General features: G+C 42.5%; 1 protein-coding gene across 1 annotated transcript; it reads right to left on the bottom strand.

The window, feature by feature from the left end:
* Positions 1-5,955: 5,955 nt before the first annotated feature.
* On the bottom strand, positions 5,956-18,330 carry LOC135238041 (troponin T, cardiac muscle isoforms-like). Its single transcript, XM_064305671.1, has 8 exons — positions 17,750-18,330; positions 17,113-17,229; positions 15,889-15,966; positions 15,182-15,283; positions 14,961-15,070; positions 13,883-13,973; positions 11,768-11,808; positions 5,956-6,361 (listed from the first exon to the last, which is right to left on the bottom strand). The coding sequence occupies exons 2-8, from the start codon at positions 17,209-17,211 to the stop codon at positions 6,322-6,324; spliced, it is 561 nt and encodes a 186-aa protein (XP_064161741.1). The 5' UTR covers positions 17,212-17,229; positions 17,750-18,330; the 3' UTR covers positions 5,956-6,321.
* Positions 18,331-20,985: the final 2,655 nt, after the last annotated feature.

Genomic DNA, 20,985 nt, shown 5'->3' with positions numbered 1-20,985 from the left:
ACAAGTGTTTGAATACAGAACATTTCAGAATCACGGTCTGAATACATTTGTTGCAATCATAAGACTCTCACAAATGCACAGGGCGCACTATGCGTCAACAAATAACTTGAATAGTTTTCGAACACCTAAAAGTATCATCATGGGACCACAAAGGGTTGGTGTTGATTGCAAATGTACTGCTATGTTGTGTGAGACTTCTCATGTCACAAGTATGGACACGGTTCTCATTGTGGATCATTGACGATTCCATAACTATCAAGTAACAAAACTGAAGGCTTGAGCGGTTTAAAAATTTCAAAACGTAACGTAAGTTGTTACAGATTGAATTTTATTCAAACACGATAAACTTATGCAGCTGGGTGTTGTACCGAAGCAGTTTAGGTACCTTCCTTAATAGTACAATAGCAGTACCCCACCTGAGAATCAAACATAAAAATTGCAGTGAAGAGTTGCAAGACCAGTCAGTGAAGATATCCAAGTTCTATAAATAGGCTGCTTTCAAAACAGTAGTCTGTTTAAATCGATCTTGAGAAGAGCGTCTGCCAAATGCAAAAACAAATAAATGTGTAATATCATACTAGGCAATACTGATATATGTACTATATACTATACTATAAAATATGATACTATTTTCAATAACCTTTCAGGAGCAACTCACCACGCCAGTTGCTCACGTTTATAATCATAACATACAGTATATGAACTTGAGTGTATTAAGAGTTGTAAATAGATCTCAGAACTGCACATTGGCACCATGTGAATGAACCTTTCACACAACATACAGCAAGCAATTGAATTGAATGTCCCTCAGTTTGCACCCTGAATAGTGATTCTTTAAGAATTTAGAGATTTAGAGATACTCACATTCTTCAAGCAGGGATGTGGTGCTAAGCTGTGAGGTGCTGCCATTTTGGACTCTACAGTGTCCAATGAAATTTAAAAGTTGCAGTTTGTTGATGAACAAAGTTCAATGGCTTCTTTTTTTCACTCTTTTTCCCCAAAGCAAATGTGTTACTGTTAATATTTATGATATTTTAAGTCATTAAAATATAAATTTTTTAATTTATATATTTGTGGCAAACACGCCTGCCACAGGCCACCGAAGTGGCTTTCCTTGGGGCCCTCCAGCACAGAGACACAGGGAGATGATGTTAAAACAGTCCACATTTATTCCACGAGGGTTTGGCAAGATGGTAACGCCAAATGAGCAGATGTAAAAACCCTGTCATGACCGAGAGCTCTCTTGTGTGGGTGGGGATGGCAGATTTAACCTGTGCACACTGATTACCTCACTACGCACAGGTGCAGCCACTCCTGTTCCTGGATCCAATTAGCCTGGCCAATTATCTAATTCTTAACCAATTATCCAATTGGCCAGGTCTAATCAGCTTGACCCAGGGCAGGTGTGGCTGCTTAAACCAGCCATCCCCACACCACAATATTCATATTTTAATTTTCTTTTAAAAACATATTAATGGTTTTGCTCACTTTTTGCAGTAATTAATTAAAATGAACTAATATCACTAATGAGTGAACTAATATCAGGAAGGTGTGTGGCTGTGGAAGTGATTATTGTGATCCAGACATTCAAAACATCATGTACAAAACAGGCAGACTTTTTGTCTTTTTTTTTGGTGTCTTCATTTTTTTCAACAACAACAAAAAAAAAACAGTCACAGGAATTGTGGGAACTACGCTTCAAAATGGAAAGTATGCAAAAGCATTCCCATGGCAACAACCAGCACTGTGAAACCAAACACATTTCTCACAGTCATTTTGCACACCAGAAGATCATAGCCTAGCATTTGAATACTAAACTGGCTCTGAAATAGCGCAGATCACATGCATGTTCCAGGTATTTCCATTAGCATACATTTCCATCTCAATTTGTTGTGACAATTTTAATAAATCTCTTGGCTCTGATGTGGCCATTGACTCAGCCTTTTTCAGTTTTCCCATGATCCTCTAGCACATGGTAATAGGTTACCATAGTACGTTCTTTTTTAAACTGTCATGATTTTTCATGGCATTCTTACACGCTATCATTTTAAGGTGTATTTATACCACAACTTGCCACTTCCAAAATTCCCATTCTGTTTTTACTCCCCTCCCATACAAATAGGTGTTCTTTTGTCACAGTCATAACCTCTTCAGAGCTGGGAAAAAAAAAAAAAAACATTTAAAGTATTAAAATATATTTGGCATAATACAAGTGTCTTGGATGACAAAAACAGACAAAAACATGTTGTAGTGTAAAATATTTTCAAAAATATTACAGTACATATATTATTTTTTATTGAATGCCCCTTGCAGTGTAGGTTTCAACATGGTCTCTAATACATTGTTCTTGAGATCAAGACCCACGTCCCCTACAGGGGACACAAATGAATTTCCAGGTTTTAGTAGGATACCCAGTTCCACTGATCGTACACTATCGCACCCGGGCTCAACGGCACCCTGGGGTGTTCGACCCGGCGGCCGTCCCGTCGATCTTTCCTGAGCCAAGAGGCGACTGGAACCGCCCCGTGGCGCGGAGGTGGCCTCGCCAAACGAGGGAGGGCGCGGTCGCCATTTAAATCATCCCTCCTGACGGATTCCCACCATTTGTGCTGAAAAGCCCCGGATCTGGCCCAGAGCTCTGCTCCTGCGCCGTCCCTTCGCCGAAAACAACGAGCGAGAACACCCAGCGCTGCCTCCCTCCATTGCTAGAAGGCCTCGCCCAGTCATTTCCATGCGTGTGGTCCCCCAGGGCCGCTTAAGGCCTTTATAATGCCCCCCCCCCTTGCTGAACCCCTTTGTGCGACCTGTACGGTCATGTGCACGCAAAATCTCTTTTCTGAGACGTGCTGGAGACGTCTACAGTTTCGGTCCAGCTCTTACTCCTCCTTGGACTTGAAACCCTGTGGAGTGCAAACTGTGGCATCCCGCCATTGTTTTAAGTGGCTGTGTATGTTTTTGCAGATTGTGGGTCAAAGAGGAAAAGGTTGCAATCTTCACACCAGGAGTTAGGCTGCTGTGGTTTAGAGCTGCTACTGAAAGTGTTATTGAATGAGAGAACCACCTTATGAAATAAGATCATCGTCATCTTCATGCGGTGTTCAGAACAAAGCTTTACATGGATGAACAGCAGCGTTAAGGTCCCGTTGTAAGGTAAATGAAGTGCAGCAGTGCAGCATGGGCAGGCAGGTTGCAGGTTCGAATCCAGTTAGTGAAATGCCCTGAATGAAAATGCATTCCATGATATCTTAGCATCTGTACATGTAGCTTATTTTATCAGTTTTTATATTGTTATATTCTTGGTTTTATGTTTTTAATTCTCTGTATATCTATGCATTTTACTTTTTTTTTTTTTTGTTCATGTAAAGCAACCTTGGGTCTGAAAAAAGGCGCTATATAAATAAAACATATTATTATTCATTATGAAGTGAACCCAAACTTACAGTTTGTAAGTTTGGAGAAATGAGTAAGAGAGAGCTAGATTCTGGGGGAAAAAAGGTTACACCCACTCTTCTTAGCACTCCATCAAAAACCCTGCCCTCCAAATATGTGCACATGTGCTGCCTGTTGTCTGAGTAACATTACTATCAAGAGTTTTGACCAGTATAGTAGGGAGAGTATATTAGGGATAGTGTAGCACATCATGCCTCATTCACAAGTAAAAAATAAAACACAGAAGTAGAAAAGCCAGAAACGCCAGTCATCATAATGAAGGTAAATAATGAACACAGCTATAGTTTTTATTTGCAGCTATGGGTTAATGACAGTCAATAAATCCGGACGCTGGCGTTTCTGCTAGTATGAGACCCAGACAAAGCTACGAGCAAAATGTCAGTCAAAATTTAAAGTGTCTGATTTCAGAGCCTGGGGCAGTCAGAGAGACCAGAGTTTTTTTTCTTAGAGCTTATAATTTATGGATATCTGTCAAGACGTGAAGGAAATTTAACCAAATATGAACAAAAGTGTTTAAAAAAGCGTACATACTGCACCTTTATTCTTTGTTTCATTGTTACAGTTAAATGACAGTGATGTGAAGTTACATTGATGTCCTTTCAAACTAATTGCGAGCAGTCATTTGTGGGTTGCGCGCAAAACATTTAGTTAAGTTTTATATTATCTCATATCATTATCATATTATGATTATGAAATCAATGAAAAGGCAATTAAATGTTTACATTTGTTACTGAAAGATGTGCAGCTAAATTTAAGAGACTTTAACAAGCCTAGCTCAAGATATTTCTGAAAGATGTTTCAGAGTAAGTTGTCTGGTGAGTAAAGTTGCGCAATTTTCAAGTTGTTACCTGTTCCTATACAATTAAGTCAACACAAAAGGGAAACACCTACTGACAGACAGATTCTTTTACGATCGCAATCTTTGTTTACTTTTGAAAATTCAAACCTTCAACTTTAAACCATGGTTTAAATGATTTTAAAGATTTTTATCTCTAAGGTAATCAAAATTACAAGACAGACGTCACGTTGCACTCAGCCAGGAAGTGTTTTGAAGTTCCTACCGCAGGTGTGTGGATTCATTGAGATTGCTCTTTGCCAGTTTCCTATAATTAACCAATTAAATGGACTCACCTGAATCCAATCTCACTAAGGCTATATAAGACCTTGAAGGTGTTGTAATAATGGCACTGATGAAAGGTGCTGCAGAAATAGTTGCTTTTGAGGTCCCACACGAAGGAGACGCACAATCAATGGTCCTCAGTCACGAAACATGCGTACAATCACATTTGATCGTAAACTATGTGTAAGAACGTTTCTGCATTCATGCTTTCTAAAATTTATCTTTACTTGTTTTCATGGCTGTGTCCGTATGCTACTCACGTGAACGGTATTGCACATAAAATTTACAAACAGTCAGCTTTTATCATCACATACACCTGGGATATGCGCAAAAACAAAAGGTTTGCACATGAGTCATTAATCGCGTATTGGTTTTTCACAGGAACATTTTAAAAAACAAAAGTAAGAATCGTTTAAGAGAAGTTTTGTGGATGAGGCCCAATGTGTGCGAGAAATAAAGTTCTGCAAGTCGGACAAAGCCGCTACTGAAAAGATTCAAGGTTGCCAGATCACCATCCCACCCGCTATTTTCTAGTGACCGTTAGGGTGTGACAGCATTATTGGCAGTATTTTTAGATTTTGGGTTGACGTGGTAAAATGCGGGTATTTTTTTGGCACTCTGGTGTGGCGCCTTGATTGGGCCACCATATAAATGATCTCATCTTAGTGTCGCACAAGGCTGTGCACGTTACGCCTGATTAAAAACGACAGGGTGGCTCTGAATAATGGCGACTGATTATGAGATTTAAAAAGAAGAAACGCTGCCAGTAGTGCCTAATAAACCAAGCAACAGTTATCCGTCAGATTTCTCATTCCTGGTTCAGGACAGCCTCTTATCATTATATAGTATCATTATAAATTATTGCGCTGTAACACACACAAACACACACGCACACACACAACCCCCCTGGAGGGGACATGAATCTCCGGTCTTAATCTCAAGAAACATAATATTTTACCATGCCGAAACCTACACAAGGGACAGTCAATAAATATAACATAAGTAATACTTTTGAAAATATTTTCACTGCCACGAAAATATTTATTTTTGTCATCTAAGACACATCCTAGTATTACGTCAAGAAAACAATCCAAATAATTAAACAGTTATTTTCCGCCAGGTCTCAGAAGAGTAAGCATAGCCTACCTGTTTACCGTACCCTACCTATAAATGGCACCTTAAAGTTGCCAATGCTTATCTTGCTTTGCACTGCATCAAAATGCAAGTAAAATCTGACAGTGGTGGATTTTTCTGGTTGTACGTTTGGCATTGTCACTGGTGGGTCTTGGTAGTATATGGTCTGCAAGCTTATGTTTTCTGTGATGACTTCTATGATGCGTTTTCTTTTTTTTTTTTTGGTAACGCAAAACTCATCTCTCGACATGCACGCTTGAGAGGAACAGCGTTTAATTGAAGCACAAAAGTATGATGTAACGTAGCATTCTTTTTACACATTTTTTTTTGTTTCAACCATTATAACATAAAATTAAAACAACAGCAATACATAAAAGATGTAGTTACATCGCGGTGTTCGGTGCGTATTTCCTGCCTAATTTCAATCGTAAGTAACAAGGAAACTTCAGAACGCGGTGATGAGAGTGCGACGTTATGAAACATGCTGCGTTTGGCGCGCGGACGATTTCAGCGCGTTTTCCCAGGGTTCTGCTCCGGCGGTCTGGCAGGGAGAGCAGGGTACGGCTGGTCGAGGCGTCTTCTCCGCCGGTTTCTTAATGCCGGTGTAGCCGATCCGACTATTGCCGCAGGCCTCGCTTGCTTCTGATTCCCTTTGTGCTGTGAGAAACAAAGCAGAGGAACAAAGTCAGTACCGGGAAGATCATCATCCGCTAATAACTTAATAAGCACATGTATAGCGCAGTCACCGTTAGCATTTGGGCGGTGATGCGATTTCTTTTCTTTTCTTTCTTTTTTTGTTGTTCCTGTTTTGGCTCTGTGCTCCAGCACGTTGGATTCTCGCCCCCATTCCCATGCCCCTCTTCCACATCTTCTCCAATCTATCTTATATTTCCCTACCAAAAAAAACCCCTCTACCTTCCCTGCCAAATGTTAATTGTAGTGGCAAAGAATTACCAAATGCAAGTCAATTGTGCTGCTTGTTAATTGCTACAGGTGCTTTGAATATTGGTGATATGAATCTCTGCCTTTCCTTCAGATAAATGCCTACAATGCAAATATAAAATGTAAAGTATATTTTTCTCCTGAAATATATAGCATGCAGAGGCCTTTATTGCATAGCACCCCTGTGTGATTATGCTTGACTTTAATAACATGAATCAGCACTGAAACCATCACTGTCACTCCCTATTCTCCAACAGATCCCTGGAAATAATCCAGGCCACTTAGAAATATTCCACCGCCTTTTTCAACGGTGCTTTGCCTTTCCTTGGCACCAAGAGGTAAACGTAGGAAAAGATCACATTTCAAAGTCCATTTTAGTGAGCGTGCAGTTGCTACGTGAAGCCAAGCAGCTTCCCTGCTTTCTATTTCTGTGGCTAGAGAAAAACCTTGCGCTCCACAAATAAGTGAATACTGTCTGGTTTGGAATATTTCGGCATTTTAATATCGACAGCTTACGATAAAATAAAATAAAAAATGAAACCGTCTGCTGTTGTTAAGCAGAATTTCTCAGCTGGTTTACGTTAAGCTGAATTCGCCGCTACGCAGAGATCAGCCAGTGCCAGTGTGTGCCAGCGTGCGCCAGTGCTGCTGTGTGCCACCCTTGCCCTCACTGATACCCCGTGACTCACGCCTTTGGAGGGGAGCGACAGCTGCTGTGACTCACAGCCATGCCTCGCCAGCCCGCCTGCCCGCCCGCAGAGAGAGAGAGAGTGAGAGAGAGAGAGAGCCTCTCCCTCCGGTGCCAGGTTTGTTTTTCGTCCCGCGCGCCAACGGCATGGGTGCCTGCGCTGGCTCTGAGCCAAGGGGAAAAAAAGCGTTCGCGGGAGGAGGAGGAGGAGGAGGAGGCCTTAGCGGGAAGCCCGGCGAGGGTCGTGACCCGAAATCCGCGAATGGAAGATATCCCGCCGGTGGAAAAAAGGATGGGCCAGCCGACACCCCCCCGCCCACACATGCGACGCATCTCTGAGACCCTCCGTGGAAAAAGGATCGTTTTACTTACCGGAGGCTCGACGTGCCTCAATTAAACCCTAAAACCAACATTCGATATGAGCGGGAAGTGGCAGGGCTGCAAAAGAATGCATGTTCTGGAAGCACGTTCTAGAAACATGGCGATGCATGTTCTGGAAGCATGTTCTAGAAACAAGGCGATGCATGTTCTGGAAGCATGTTCTAGAAACATGGCGATGCATGTTCTGGAAGCACGTTCTAGAAACAGGGTGATGCATGTTCTGGAAGCATGTTCTAGAAACAGGGCGATGCATGTTCTGGAAGCACGTTCTAGAAACAGGGCGATGCATGTTCTGGAAGCACGTTCTAGAAACATGGCGATGCATGTTCTGGACGCATGTTCTAGAAACAGGGTGATGCATGTTCTGGAAGCACGTTCTAGAAACAGGGCGATGCATGTTCTGGAAGCATGTTCTAGAAACAGGGCGATGCATGTTCTGGAAGCATGTTCTAGAAACAGGGCGATGCATGTTCTGGAAGCATGTTCTAGAAACAGGGCGATGCATGTTCTAGAAGCATGTTCTAGAAACATGGCGATGCATGTTCTGGAAGCATGTTCTAGAAACATGGCGATGCATGTTCTGGAAGCATGTTCTAGAAACAGGGCGATGCATGTTCTGGAAGCATGTTCTAGAAACATGGCGATGCATGTTCTGGAAGCACGTTCTAGAAACATGGCGATGCATGTTCTGGAAGCACGTTCTAGAAGCAGGGCGATGCATGTTCTGGAAGCATGTTCTAGAAGCAGGGCGATGCATGTTCTGGAAGCACGTTCTAGAAACATGGTGATGCATGTTCTGGAAGCATGTTCTAGAAACACGGCGATGCATGTTCTAGAAGCATGTTCTAGAAACAGGGCGATGCATGTTATAGAAGCACCCACGTGCTGTCCCCATATCAGACACCTGAGCAGCGCCTGCAGAGGTGCACTGTGGTAAAGCTCAGGCTTTTTTTTTTTTGCACAAAGCCAAGGGGACAAGTAAAGGTAATGACCTCACCACAAAGGTGATCCAATTGGCATGTGATGAATTTTAGGTGCATGTCCTCCTAAGCCCCAGTAGTTCATTTTTGTCTCCTGTGAGGGGACATGAGTCTCTGGTCTTAATCTCAAGAGCCATATGTTCTACTCTGCTGAAACATACATGGCAAGGGACATTCAATAAAAATGTAATTAACAGTGCTTTTGCAAATATTTTCACTGCAATATGTTTTTTGTTATTCAAGGCACAAAATTAACTTAAAAATGCAAATGATATTTCTTCCAGGTTTCAGGCAGTTATGCAAGTCTGAAGACTTGGAAAGAGAATGTAGTTGCAAGAAAATTCTACATAGTGTGTATTAAACAAGCTGCAGTATCTATTCAAGAAGCTGCAGTGTTCTATAAATCAACTTGATGTGTTTACCTGTGATGTATGTGTGTGTTTTTAATGAGTTCCACTATAGTAAATTCCTCTCAGCTGAATTGATATGGTAATAAACTATTGCATCTTGAATCATGAATCAAATAGATCATTACTGTACTGGCAGTGCACACTTGGGAAATTTATTCCGCAAAGAAAAAAAAAAGTATCTTCACTGTACCTTTATTTCTGAGTGTGTACAGAGATGCTGTGGAAAAGTATAAATATGGTGTCTAAAAATGTCTAAAAATAGAAAATGGAAAAAAAGAAGGTAAATCAAAACATGACAGGGCCACTGGACAGCACAAGAGGTCCAGACTGACAGAGCTTGACCCTGAATAACAGAGTTGACCCTGGATGACGTTGGCTCTGATTGGCAGAGTTGACCCTGAATAACAGAGTTGAACCTGAATAACAAAGTTGACTCTGACTAACAGAGTTGACTTTAACTGACGGAGTTGATTTTGACTGGCAGAGTTGATTCTGACTGACAGAGTTGATTTTGACTGGCAGAGTTGACTTTAACTGACAGGGTTGATTCTGACTGGCAGAGTTGACTTTAACTGACGGAGTTGATTTTGACTGGCAGAGTTGATTCTGACTGACAGAGTTGATTCTGACTGGCAGAGTTGACTTTAACTGACAGGGTTGATTCTGACTGGCAGAGTTGACTTTAACTGACAGAGTTGATTCTGACCGGCAGAGTTGACTCTAACTGACAGAGTTGATTCTGGCTGTTGAACCTAGATGATGGACTTGGTCCTAACTGACGAACTTGGCCCAGACAAGCTGCAGCTGTTTGGGGGGGATGTGGGGAGGGGGGCGGGGGGGGGGGTCGGGCGGGGCTTTCAGGAGTTACGGGGGGGGGGGGCCTGCAGGACTATCCAGGGGACGCTCGGAGACGCCTTTACTCTCAACTCTGGCCTTTTGTTTTTCCCCTCTTCTGAGGGGTCAGGTTTGCACAAACACAGATCCCCTGAAGGCCGCCCAACAGCTGTGCGCCAAACCACTTCAATCAGCTCCTGACTGATATAGAACGGGAGGTTTCTGGCGGCTTAGGGACACGGCCAGCTCGCGGGGCGAGGGGATATCACTGCGAGCCGCGGTATTATCAGTGGCAGCTTCTCTATGCTGAAAATCTTGATATAAAGCAGCAACAATTGAAAAAAAAAAAAAAAAGAAACAGTACAGTGTACTTTGAGCATTCAGCCATCTGAGGAATTATCGTGAAACTGCAGTTTGGGAAACTTTGTTTGGGAAAATGACTGTCACTGAGCTGATTATATCAACTGTACTCTACTGCCATTTTGTCGAAGCTCTTATCCAGAGCGACTTAAGAGTGCAAACACAAATGGAAGTGCAGTAAGTCCCTGGATTGGGAGCATTTAGCCCCGAGCTGGAAGGTTTATATACAGAGAACAACACATGCAAGCAATGCAGACTCAGTTCACATGCTAAACTAGGCTATACAAACATGAAAACACTGCCATGTTGAACAGGAAAGTGATAATTCACTTTCTGGAGTTTTTTTATATTTTTGTTTGTTTGTCAGTTCATGTCTAACCTACAAGAACAAAAAATGTTAATAATATTATTATTATTATTATTATTATTATTATTCAGTTAAAAATATTTTCTATGGCACATGCAACTTGCTGCTCTCAAGGAAATAATATTTATGTTTATAATTGTGATTTAACACTATTAAATGAACCAGTAAATTTGTACAGCCTCTGAAAACGTAACATCACTGCACAACGCACTGTGCATTTTATTTATTTTTTCTTTTGACCACAGATTCACCGATGCTCTATGCCCGCCATTGTAAACTCGACAGGTCATCAGAAACAGCTGTTAATGTGTTTCATTGCAAAAGTGAGATAATATTTTAAGAAACCCAGAAAGTGAACTATACCTTCGAGCTGAAGTTGTACAGACAACAGCACAACACGTTTGTACTACTGTTCATGGTAAAATGTCCTTCAATTACTGTGCATGGTAAAAATCTCTCATCCGTCATCCCTTGAAATGACTGTACTGTCACTTTGGGAAAAGCCTGATCCCCACAGCCTTGAACAACAGGCCTCGCTGAACAGGCCTGAGTGCGTACTGCTGTCTGTCATTGTGTGCTGTTACTGTGTGCTGTTGTATGTATTGTTGTGTGATGGGTACAGTGCTGTGGAAAGGAATTTCCCCTTGGGGACAATGAAGTCTAAAGTCTAAAAAAAAAAAAGAGTCTACTGGGACAGTAGCCCTTAAGAGTGAGCACACAGCACACTCAGACTGATGTGTGGTGAAGCACAGTGCATACGACAGCACCCAGTAAATCTCGTCAACAGCTTGGGATTACAGGAAGTCTGAGGCCGGGGTGTCAGACTGAATCCCGCGGGGGCCGCAGTGTCTGCGGGGTTTTTTTTTGTGTTTTTCCTTTCAGTCGACTGCCAATTAAGGCCTGGAGCACAGGGCGTGTGGATTCCTCAGCCAATCACCAGCTGACACCTCAGACACCGCGGCCCTCCAGGGCGCCAGGACTGGAGTTTGACACCTGTGTGACTAAGGCCAGCTTTTTAAGGACTCGCAGAGGTCACTGTGGGCTATGAGAAGGGGCATAGAAAGGCTTTCAGAGACAAAACAAACTGAAAAGCATACTCACATCTTCTGATGATCACTGACCCGGTTTCTCAGGACGACGACCTAAATTCAGACAGAGAAATGAGGGAAATAAATCTTCTTACTACAAGAGGGGCATTCTGGATAAATAGTGACCCATCCACCATTTTGCTGTCAGTTGATTGGTTCCTATGGTGACTGATCCACAGAATGAACATGATTAATATGGATTTGCTTTGCTTGTGAGAAAACAATAGTAACCCTGCTACATAAATTTAAGAATTTGTAATAAATTTCTCCATGTAACTGACTTGCTTGTTTTATAATAATTAATCTGTTCTGATAACCTATGGCATGTCATTCAAAAATGCTATCCACTACTCAAGGAGCCCAATTATAACTCAATTCAGTCAGTCTCCATTCAGTTTAGGCCAGCAGGGAATTACATTGAGGCTTTTCATTCAATCTTTCTGAAAAAAGGGCCATATCTACAATGCTACAATGCTTAGGCACACACAAAAAGCCAAAGTTGCAGAACTGTGCCTTGTTTGAAGAAGATAATGGAGGCATTCACGTGAGTTATGATTGGCTATGTAACCCTGTGCGATCACATGACTCATGTGGGTTAATTCAGTGCATTAGAATTTCACCAGGTGCTCAGAAGGGTGTGGTTGGTTTCAGTCTGGTTCTGGTAATTTGTGTTTTTTTTATAGGCAAGTCAGTGCATGAACAAATTGGAAAGTTTAATAATTTAATTTGTTAAATGCTGCAGGCATTTTTTCAGCCAAGAAAGGCCCAGGAAGAAAAAAAACAAAACAAATTCCCGTCCTGACTTCTGGTCTGATTTTAAAAAATCATGGCTTCTTTAAGTACATGGATTTACTCAGTTTATTATCATTATAACATCTAACGCTTGGACCTGTATTCAATCAACATTTGTCGCTAACCCTGACAATAAATGCTAGCATTACGCCTTTTCTACGCGAGTTAGTTTTAGTTTTGATCACTTGAACTCGCCAAACAGTGTGAGGAAGAACTGTTTGTGTTCGTGAAGAGAAAAAAATGTATTTGTTTTAGCGCTTCATAAAAATGAAGGACAAATACTGAGTCCCCAGTCTTGGCCATGTCTGACTCGAACAGGCATGCAGTGAAATAAATTTTATTATCTGGTTATCTGGGGCAAATACACGTGACTCATAATCATATGCTTTTGTTATGTTGATATTCAAAACAATTAGTCATGTGAAACAAAATTAAAATGAAAAGTATCATAAACAAAATTTTATTATTTGATTGTCATTCTTGGGTGCACACAGCAGCATTTATTTATTTATTTATTTATTTATTTATTTATTTATTTATCGATTTATCAGATACTGCCACTGGTGTGACATGCTGTCTCATCAGCCCAGCTTTAGTTTCCCTGCTGAACATTGCTGAACATTACTATGGCATAATGATTTCTGTGCATTGCTATTTTATAAGCTAACTTTGGAGAATGGATTTTAGCAGCTTTGTGCACACGCCCTATAATGCGTTAATCATTCGTTTGACAAGCCTGTGATATGATTGTTAGCGCTTGAAGTGTTCTGCAGTAAAAATAAAACAGAGCTCCTTTTTCAAGAGAGTGTAATTCATTAATCACCTTTTGTCACAGTTTTTAAGTTCAGAGTAATGATTATGTTTTAATCTGATCATTAAAAGCACAAGACTGTTCTACAATGTGCCTTTTCTTTACAATATGTTTAACTCAACACAACTTTCAACAACTGTGAACTTATAATTAGTCATACAGTACTTTCCATTAAACAACAATTTACAGACAAATGAAGTAAACTATATTGAATGCATTGGTGATTAGTAGGTGACCTGCCTATTTCTCTCATTTTATTTTTATCTTTTATATATTCCATCATTCTGTTTGTATTTATTTATTTATTTATTTATTTATCTATCTTTATATTTTAGTCGATTCAGACAGTCCAATGTTCATGTGATGGCCCTATTTGAACGGTGACAGCCCTATCACCCTGGCATTTTTTTTTGCCGGAACGTTCGTTTAATAAACACAGCAAGGAGGAATCTGAGTGAGCGACTTTCTTATTTTCTCCCATTTGAACGGGGCGAAGAACACGCCCGCCCCACACACCCCCGTTACCTCATACTTCTGCCGCGCGACCTGACGCTGCAGGTCAAACTTCTCGGCCTCCAGCTGGTACATCCGCTGCCAGAGCTCGTTGGCCTTCTCCCTGCGGAGTGAGAAATGTCTCGTTTACTCACTGAAACACTCCCAGCCTCCCTGTGACCTCACAGTACCCAGCGTATACTCACTGAAACACTCCTGGCCCCCCTGTGACCTCACAGTACCCAGCGTATACTCACTGAAACACTCCCCAGCCTCCCTGTGACCTCACAGTACCCAGCGTATACTCACTGAAACACTCCCCGGCCTCCCTGTGACCTCACAGTACCCAGCGATATACTCAGTGAAACACTCCCAGCCTCCCTGTGACCTCACAGTACCCAGCGTATACTCACTGAAACACTCCCGGCCTCCCTGTGACCTCACAGTACCCAGCGTATACTCACTGAAACGCTTCTGACCTCCCTGTGACCTCACAGTACCCAGCGTATACTCACTGAAACACTCCCAGCCTCCCTGTGACCTCACAGTACCCAGCGTATACTCACTGAAACACTCCCCAGCCTCCCTGTGACCTCACAGTACCCAGCGTATACTCACTGAAACACTCCCGGCCTCCCTGTGACCTCACAGTACCCAGCGTATACTCACTGAAACGCTTCTGACCTCCCTGTGACCTCACAGTACCCAGCGTATACTCACTGAAACACTCCCCAGCCTCCCTGTGACCTCACAGTACCCAGCGTATACTCACTGAAACACTCCCCAGCCTCCCTGTGACCTCACAGTACCCAGCGTATACTCACTGAAACACTCCGCCCCTGTGACCTCACAGTACCCAGCGTATACTCACTGAACACTCCCGCCTCCTGTGACCTCACAGTACCAGCATATACTCACTGAAACACTCCGGCCTCCCTTGCCCACAGACCCGCGATACTCCTGCCCCCGCCCCCCCTCCACTGCCCAGGACAACAACATACCCAGTTGCCCCACCCCCTCCTCTCCACTGCCAGGGATAACAACATACCCAGTTGCCCCCACCTCCCCCTCTCTCCCCCCCGGACGGCGGCCCTGCCTAGCTGATGCTCACTTGAGCTTGTCATCGCTCAGGTGGGTGATGTTCAGCTCTTTACGCCTCTCGCTCAGGATCTTCCTCTTCTTCTCTCTCTCCGTCAGCTTCTTTCCGCCGCGCTTGTCTGCCTGTCGGATGAGAAGAACTCACCGTGACGACGTTTGTTTGGTGTTCGCTTACAGTTTGCTTTTCATGCCGCCCCCCCCCCCCCCCCCCCACGGCTCGCCCCATTTTCGCACCAGCTGCGCGTAGCCGCTCAAGTTGGTGAGAGCCTTCTTCTTCTTCGCGTCATCTTCGGCCCTCTTCTTTGCCTCCTCTTCCTCTTTCCGAGCCCTCTCCTCCTGTTAGTCATGTGCAACAGTCAGTAAGGCACAGGGGAATGCTTGGCTGCTCTCTACATAACTAAAACCATGAAAAACATTATAAAATGTTACCAAGGCATGTTTGTTGGTGCTATTTGAGACCATATTATAGGACATTGCTACTGAGGTTTATCATAGGCCTTCAGTGCTCATTGAGGCATTATTATAGGCCTATGCAGTGGGGTGTTATCATAGGCCTTCACAGTGCTCATATGGGCATTATTACAGGCCTATGCAGTGCTCATTGGGGCATTATTATAGACCTATGCAGTGCTCATAAGGGCATTAATATAGACCTATGCAGTGCTCGTAGGGGTGTTATTACAGTCCTATGCAGTGTCATAGGGACATTATAACAAACTGATGCAGTGCTCATAGGGGCATTATTACAGGCCTATGCAGTGCTCATAGCGGCATTATTATAGGCCTATGCAGTGCTCATAGGGGCATTATTATAGACCTCTGCAGTGCTCATAAGGGCATTATTATAGACCTCTGCAGTGCTCATAGGGGCATTATTACAGACGTATGCAGTGTCATAGGGACATTATAATAAACTGATGCAGCGCAACTGGGCGACTTACCGCCAACTTTTGCTGGCGCTCCTTCTCTCTCTCGGCCCGGATGCGAAGCTGCTCCGCGCGTTCAGATCGTCGCTGCTCCTGGAGTTCAGAACCGTAAACAGCATTAAAGCAAACCAAGCAACCCTTAAACACTCAACCCTTAAACACTCTCCCTTAAACACTCAACCCTTAAACACTCACTCTTAAACACTCAACCCTTATACCTCCTCTTAAACACTCAACCCTTATACACTCACCCTTAAACACTGTCCCTTATACACTCACTCTTAAACACTCAACCCTTATACACTCACCCTTAAACACTCAACCCTTAAACACTCTCCCTTAAACACTCAACCCTTAAACACTCACTCTTAAACACTCAACCCTTATACACTCACTCTTAAACACTCAACCCTTATACACTCACCCTTAAACACTGTCCCTTATACACTCACTCTTAAACACTCAACCCTTATACACTCACCCTTAAACACTCAACCCTTATACACTCACCCTTAAACACTCAACCCTTATACACTCACCCTTAAACACTCAACCCTTAAACACTCAGGGAGTGTTTACACTAATGGGAGTTAAAGTGGCAGTGTACACAAAACGAAATTGAACTTTTTTTGAATTAAATGACCCTTTGCAAACAGGAGACGAACAAAAACAGACGCAGTATCTTGAGTTTGAACATTATGGTCTGCGCTTGCCCCCATTGTTAATTGTCGGAAAGTTGGTCCATCCAAATATCACATAGTTGATTTGTGTCATGGGTGACCGGTCAGGGGAAGAGTTCAGCTTTCTTTCCGGTTTTTCATTTCATCACTGTCCTGTCTTTGGTTGTGACAGGTATAATGTCACCTTTGAGACTACTTTCAGGGGAAAACTTTTTGAACTCGTGCAAGGATATCGTTATCCGTATGATCGAAGCAAATTTTTGCACACGTAAAAACCCAAAAGTCATTCATTGCAATTTTGTGATGAAGTTGATAAAGACCTATGGATGGGGATGAATAATTATGGGCATTGTAGTTATAGAAATTATATTAAAATATGATACAGTAAATAATGCCACCGACATTTTTCAGTTTTTCACTGAAAAAAATAATTATCATCATCATAATCATCATCGTCCACAGCACCATCCTCCTCATTATCCTCTTCCTCATCATCATCATCATCATCCACATCATCATCCTCCTCCTCCTCCTCCTCCTCATCATCATCATGACTCACGATCCTGTCCTTGAGGTTCACCAGCTCCTCTTCCTCCTTCTGGCGGCCCTCGAAGTGGGCGTCGATCAGCGTCTTCAGCTCATTCAGGTCCTTCTCCATGCGCTTGCGATGGATGTCCTGCAGAGGAAGAGGAGACCCTGTTTCACACACGTACTACACAGTGCGTCATGAGAACAGCATACTGCCAGATACTGACTGACAATGTATATGTCATATTTTAGAATATGGCATTTAGTATAGCACATATAATTATGCTGTACGACCAGCTGATGTAATATCAACATACAATAGATCTCTCTCTCTCTCTCTCTCTCTCTATATATATATATATATATAGTTAAATGGCAAAGTATTAGGACAGTGGCACAGTTTTTGTTGTTTTGGCTCTGTACTCCAGCACACTGGATTTGAAATAAAAGAACAAACCTGAGATTAAAGTGCAGACCGTCAGCATTTTTAATTTGCATTTACAGCCATACATCGGGTGAACCGAGCAGGAGCTGCAGCCCGGTCACCATCCGTCACCAGTCTAGACCACACAGGTGGCTGAGGTGAGTGTGGTTTGCGTCAGCACCAGTCACCTGTGGCCCCTGACCCTCAGGCTACGTCTGAGCCAAACCCCGAGACGCTTACTCACGTCAAAGTCAACTTTCTCTCCTTCAGGGATCTTTGGGGCTGCAAGGCCGGGCACGAAGATCGTAGGCCTGGGGATGACATGTGCAACGTTTCGCTAATATCGTCACCAGCTTGACACCTCATTCATTACCTGCCCCATCATCACCTGAACCCTTTAATTACACGAGTCGAAGAAAGTGCACCTATGTGGGTGCACTTTCACTAAGGCGAAAAAACAAACAGTTGTTTGCACACTGTTAAGATGATACTGTTCCCCAATGACTTTCTGAGAATGAATTCATTTTCCAATTTTTGCTACTGCTGAAACAATTAAACGCAAACAGAAGTAATGTGGCCACATTACACAAGCAGAATTAAAATCAAATCTGCTGCATGCTGCTAATCATATAGACACCTAGGTTTTATTAAATGTATGTTTACCTGGTTAATACATTTAAGGCAATTTGCAGTTTAATGGTAAACTTTCAGTCTCATGACATCTATATTTTGTTAGTCGTTTGTAAGGGAATTAATACTGGAAGTACTCACTTTGTCTTAGGCTTAGCTTCTTCTGTATTAATACATTTCAAACGAGAAATAAGAAGTGTTCAGAACATTCATTCTCTTTGTAATGCCATCCAAACTTGCACAAAACATTTAGCAAAGACCAAAAATTAAGCCAGTGATAAAATCAACATGCACATACATGCATACACACACACATACACACACACACACACATGGACACACGCACACACACACACACATATACACACACACATGCACGCACACACACACACACACACACCATGCGCACAAACACATGCACACACACACTTATTACCTTCACTTTCACGTTCCTCTTCAGTGCCTGGGCAGAAAGGGACAGTTTGAAAAAAGCATTCATGTCAAAAGTCGTCTCCATGGTAACGAGACAAGATTCTAAAATGGTGAACTGATGTGAGAAGGACGCCCCAGGGACTCCTCTCATCAGAGACAGATGTGTGTGTGTGTGTGCGTGGGTGTGTGTGTGTGTGTGTGTGTGTGTGTGTGCATGCATGCGTGTGTGTGTGTGAGTGAGTGAGTGTGTCTGCGTACGTGAGTGAGCGTACGTGAGTCACTGCATTCATATTCTGCATCAGTTCTTCAGTTAAGACTACTTCCTGCTTTATGGAAGGCTGCTGGAGTTTAAAAATACAAATGAAACACACCAGCTGAAAACTCTTCAGCACAGTCATAGGGAGGTTGATTCCCCACCCAAATGTTCATCCCCTCCATGCAGCCAAGGGCTGGGTTCCCCTCAATGGTACTTTCTGTACTGTGATCGCCAAAAATATGATAAATACGCTGTTGTTTATGTATTTATTTTATTATTATTATTATTATTATTATTACTACTACTATTATTATTATTTATTTATTTATTTTTAAAAATAGAGGTTTGTTAATGTATCACTTTGGCAGGCCAACCCAATCAGAGACTGCACGGCTATTATTTATTTATTTGTTTATTTGACAGGGGCAGTGGGCAGCCACCTGGCTGTCCCAGAGTTAGTCATCACGCTAAATTTCATCTGTTGTCCCTGGGCGCTTAACAGCAGAAGATAGTGTAGGCAGAAGGTCACTGTTAAAAGACAGACAAACGACGCTGCACGAGCCTTTCATCCTCCGTGTGGAGCACTTTAATGACATCCCGGCAGGCAAACACGAGAGAGAGAGAGGGCACGACGCGCATGCCATTCGGGTAATCCAAAACCGCAAAAGCACTGCGCTGGAGCATCGGCCTGCCGCTAGTGGAAAAAAGTATCACAAAACCGGATAAGCCTCGGGAGAGAGAGCTGGCCTTCCTTAATTGGAGCTTAAATTTGTGAGAGTAACGCATCGCACTCTTTCGGTAGCGGCGCACGCGGACCCTCGAACTGCCAGTGCCCGACACGCAGTACCCTTGGGCAGCGGGAATGTGCTTGAGCGCCGGTGTTTCCGCCGACCGTGATAAACGGACATGCACGAGTTCGGCACAGCGAGAGCGCCCCGTTTGGGAACACTCTGGAATGGGTACTAAAATACCCTAAAACCCCCAGACAGCGATAACTCAAATACGCACTCTCCTAGGCAGACTCCACGCTCTAAATAGTCACAAGAAGGTCACCCTCTAACTGGGTTATTGGCTCAGTCAGATAATTGCAATGCAAAAAAGATACTCTCATGTTCGCGTGTACAACTAGCTTACCATAACCAAACCAAAATGTTGCCTACTTTAAATTAATGCAAGTGAAGAGAACAGCAGTTCTGCCAAGCCTCGCAAGAAAACGGCAAACGTCTGCAATGAAGCCACGAGCTGGCAGCGTGTTTATCCCAACAGTATTGATCACACACCCACAACAACTTCCTGCTTTGTAAGGTTAAGGTAAGGCAGGTAAAAATAATAATAATAATAATGTCAACGCAGTAAATCATTACTGAAACCATTGTTATTACATCGCTATTTACGACCCGTGAGTCACAACGCCACGCCTGAGTGTTTATTGACTGTAGTTATATAGTTTTAATGCCAATTTGCAAATGTAGGAAGCATAATTTGTATTTTTGGCAGAGCAAAATGTCCACGGAGACCCTGCATTCACATAACCCTACATTTAAATAGCATATATGACCATGTAAAAACAAGGACATTTGCATCTCTTCAACTATACCCAATGCAATGTCTTACCTTCTGGTTCCCTGAAAAAAAGAGAAATATATATAGTTATTTTGGAAAATATATTTTATGTAGTTTTGCAATTGCATAATTTTGGTCTCATATGCTCAAATTTCTACCTCTCTCACTAACTGGTAGAATATTAACCCAAACCCAAATATATCCTAACATATCATATTTTATAAAACCATATGCTTGACATAATAGAATATTTCCCTAAAAAAAAAATAAAGATAATTTTGAGGTGTGCAGACCCATTTTCTGCATTCACTGTTCACATAAAATACAGTCACATGGAAAAGTAGACAGGAAGGATTTTGAACGGAACTTACTCATATTCCACATCCTCTGTGTCTGACATATTCAAACAGACTACAAACAGAAAGGGGAGCTGAGGTCAGCATTTCAAACAATTCTCTTCTATTAAAACCTTTAAAAAAAAAAGCACACTCTATACAGTACATCATCATATCCTTTTCCAAACGGATTGCTTAACATGCAGCTGCACTCCGTTACTCCAAAGACGCATGTCTAATGATTGTGATGTTTTTAAACATCGA

Source organism: Anguilla rostrata, chromosome 13 (assembly GCF_018555375.3).
Source record: "Anguilla rostrata isolate EN2019 chromosome 13, ASM1855537v3, whole genome shotgun sequence".
In the NCBI taxonomy this organism is placed as follows: Eukaryota; Metazoa; Chordata; class Actinopteri; order Anguilliformes; family Anguillidae; genus Anguilla; species Anguilla rostrata.
The sequence above is the reverse complement of the archived record's forward strand: the minus strand, read 5'-3'. Positions and strand labels throughout refer to the sequence as shown.

Bases quoted from the DNA above. Each gene is read 5' to 3' on its own strand.
- LOC135238041 (XM_064305671.1), bottom strand. From the start codon at position 17,211: ATGGAGAAGGACCTGAATGAGCTGAAGACGCTGATCGACGCCCACTTC. The intron at 15,071-15,181 runs GTGCGAAAATGG...CTCATCCGACAG, and splicing joins TGAGCGGCTACGCGCAGCTG to GCAGACAAGCGCGGCGGAAA. The intron at 13,974-14,960 runs GTGAGCATCAGC...CTCACTCCGCAG, and splicing joins CTGAGCGATGACAAGCTCAA to GGAGAAGGCCAACGAGCTCT.